General features: G+C 38.3%; 1 protein-coding gene across 1 annotated transcript in view; it reads left to right on the top strand.

The window, feature by feature from the left end:
- The window catches only part of LOC102253161 (nuclear body protein SP140-like protein), an 84719-nt gene that overhangs the window by 15777 nt on the left and 66334 nt on the right, over positions 1-2608 (top strand). The window contains exon 6 of the mRNA XM_014530177.1: positions 108-141. Within this exon, the coding sequence (XP_014385663.1) occupies positions 108-141 (34 nt within the window). The remainder of the gene's footprint in view (positions 1-107; positions 142-2608) is intronic.

Genomic DNA, 2608 nt, shown 5'->3' with positions numbered 1-2608 from the left:
GGAGCATTATCTCAATTTGTTGAGGTTCTGCTTCCTGGCATATGTTGACAGTTTGGCTCAAATAAACTCACAAAAATTCTTTACAGGTTTCAATGGTTTTTATGTTAACAGCTTCCACCTCAGCATTGAAAAGGAAAATTGGTAAGGAGGTGAAAGCTCAAGGCTTGGTCTGCGGGAACCTGAGTTAAGAGCTACTGTTTCCTGAGGCATCAATTCTGAGTTTATTCTGTACAATGGACCCAGTTTATCCTGGAATCCCATTCATTGTATTTTACTTGACTATTTGAAATGTGCAGGGTAATAAGAAATTATTGAGGAGGAAACTGGTCTTGCAAGCGTTTCAGGCTCATAAAACTGTGAACAATGCACTGCCCTGGGGGGAGGGGGGAGTGATTATCACTCGACCCAGGACAGATCATTGGATATGGCCTGGGGACCCCCAACACCTGGGGGCCTTCCTGTGAGCCCACGAAAGGGGGTGGAACTATATATGCAAGACAAAGACCCCAGAAGGTTATAAAAAGTGAAGCCCTCTGCATGTTACTTCACTCTGATTTGGAAATTATTCCTGGAGTCCAGTAGTGTTAATAAACGGGGTCCCTCCCTTTCTCTAGGAAGTGTACTTGGTATTTCTTTGGTCTTCTGCAACATTATAATATTTATATTTTTGAAGATGAGGCTATTTATTGATGGGTACTATAAATATATGCATCTAAATAGTGATTATATAGTAGAAATAGGCTAGTAAAGTAATGAGTTTGTTTTAAAATTAACTAATTCTGACTATAAAGTGTTGGATTTAGACAATTATTTCTAAAGAGAAGAGAAAGCTAAATATTTCCTTATTAGGAGGTCATATTTTCATTTGATCACAAACTTTGAATAGTGTCAAGAACCAATTCCTTCAGCTCTCCAGTGTTAGTAGAAATGGATAAGGGGTTTTGACACCCAAAGTGTTGTTTTTTAGAGAATGTACATTCTGACTAGTTTGGGCAAAGTGCTCTGAAAGGTGGTTCTGAAACCGATCTATGGCTCAGACACAAGAAATTATTTCTCAGCCTTGCAAACAGTTCAAGGTACACCAGGGAGGAAAGAAGGCTCTCTACCTTCAACACAAGATTTTCAAGGTCTCTACATAGGAAAAAAAACAGATGAAGAAAGTGTGAAATGACAATAGAAGGGGGAAGAGGTAGAGGAAGAGGAAGAAGAGAGAGAAATAAGGGGAAGTAATATTCAAGCACAGCAGTGACTTGTCTCTGCTCTAGGGACAGAAAATGGTGCATCACTAATCCACCATGTGACTTAGGAGGACAGACCAGGTGGCCTGGATGTAGACCATGATTTGCATGGGTGTTCAAGATTTTTCCAAGTTTTCTCATTAGTGAATTTCCTGTGGGGTTGGTTCCTTGGCCACTCACTGAGACACACAAAGCATCTTATTCCTTTGTGCAGTGATCAATATTCTGGACTCTTTAGAATCAAGTGAGGGAGGAGCAACCCAAGAAGTCCTCTGCATACAATGCTAACAAGATATTAATATTAAGATTGTAGTCCTGAATGAAAAGTATCCAGCATCAAAATTTAGAGCTTCATTTTCCTCATAAATCTTTTCTGAGCATCTTCCATGCCTTCATTCTATTACTTCTAGGATACTGTTTACCTAAAAATAAAAGCTTTACAAAGTGAGAGGCAACAAGCACTTATTTGAGGTCAAAGGATTCAGGAAAGCACTTATTCAGGCAGAAGTGTAAATAGTGTTCCGATGAGGAGACAAACTCCAGGGATATTTATGAGAAAGGGAAGGGGAATATTTACATCAATAGAAGGAAGGCATTTTTATTGGTGAAGATGAGCTAATATAGTGATGCTAATTATAAGCAATGTTTTAATTTTCAGCCCGGTAGTCATCAGTCCCAAAGTCATGTCTGCTTTCTTGTTAAAATTGAAAACAATTCTTTGGGACATAATGTCACTGTGGGTCCAGTCCCAAGGGTATTTTGCCCTGTTTTAACAGTGTCAATGTTTGAGGCATAAGACATGCAATGCAGTTCTTCTGGGATGACAGCTCCAACTCCATCACAGTGTTGAGGTGGAGGGATTTTTGGTCCATATAGCTTTTTCTCCTTAGGTGCACACAAGCTTTGAGATCTCTTTTTATTTTATTTTATTTTATTTTATTTTATTTTAAAATTACCAAAATTGTGTTTATTTGGGAATAGCAGAGAAACTGCTATTTTGGGTAGGCAGATTGTAGCAAGCTAAAGGCTAGCCCACTGAGGTTTTGGGGCAGGCATTATTTATAGGCAGGAAGTACAAAGAGGGGGTAGGGAGTTCAGCTAGAATCCAAGCAGTAAGATCATTGGCTGCAGAATGGGTAGAAATTCTTGGTTGATTTTTATCAGCTGAGTGGTAAGTTTTGGTTTTCTGTCAATAAGGCATTTACCAGAAATCAGTCTTTCAGTCCTTAAGTTTCATTTTACTGAGGATGCATGCATGAGATTCTTTAATAGATATCCTGTTTCTTAGGTTCCATTTTAGGTTGAAATACTTTTATTTTTTATTTTTTTAAAGTTAAATCTTTATTGTTCAGATTATTACAGTAGCTCCC

Source organism: Myotis brandtii, unplaced genomic scaffold (assembly GCF_000412655.1).
Source record: "Myotis brandtii unplaced genomic scaffold, ASM41265v1 scaffold727, whole genome shotgun sequence".
In the NCBI taxonomy this organism is placed as follows: Eukaryota; Metazoa; Chordata; class Mammalia; order Chiroptera; family Vespertilionidae; genus Myotis; species Myotis brandtii.
Note: the sequence above shows the minus strand (reverse complement) of the source record. Positions and strands in the feature narration are given on the sequence as shown.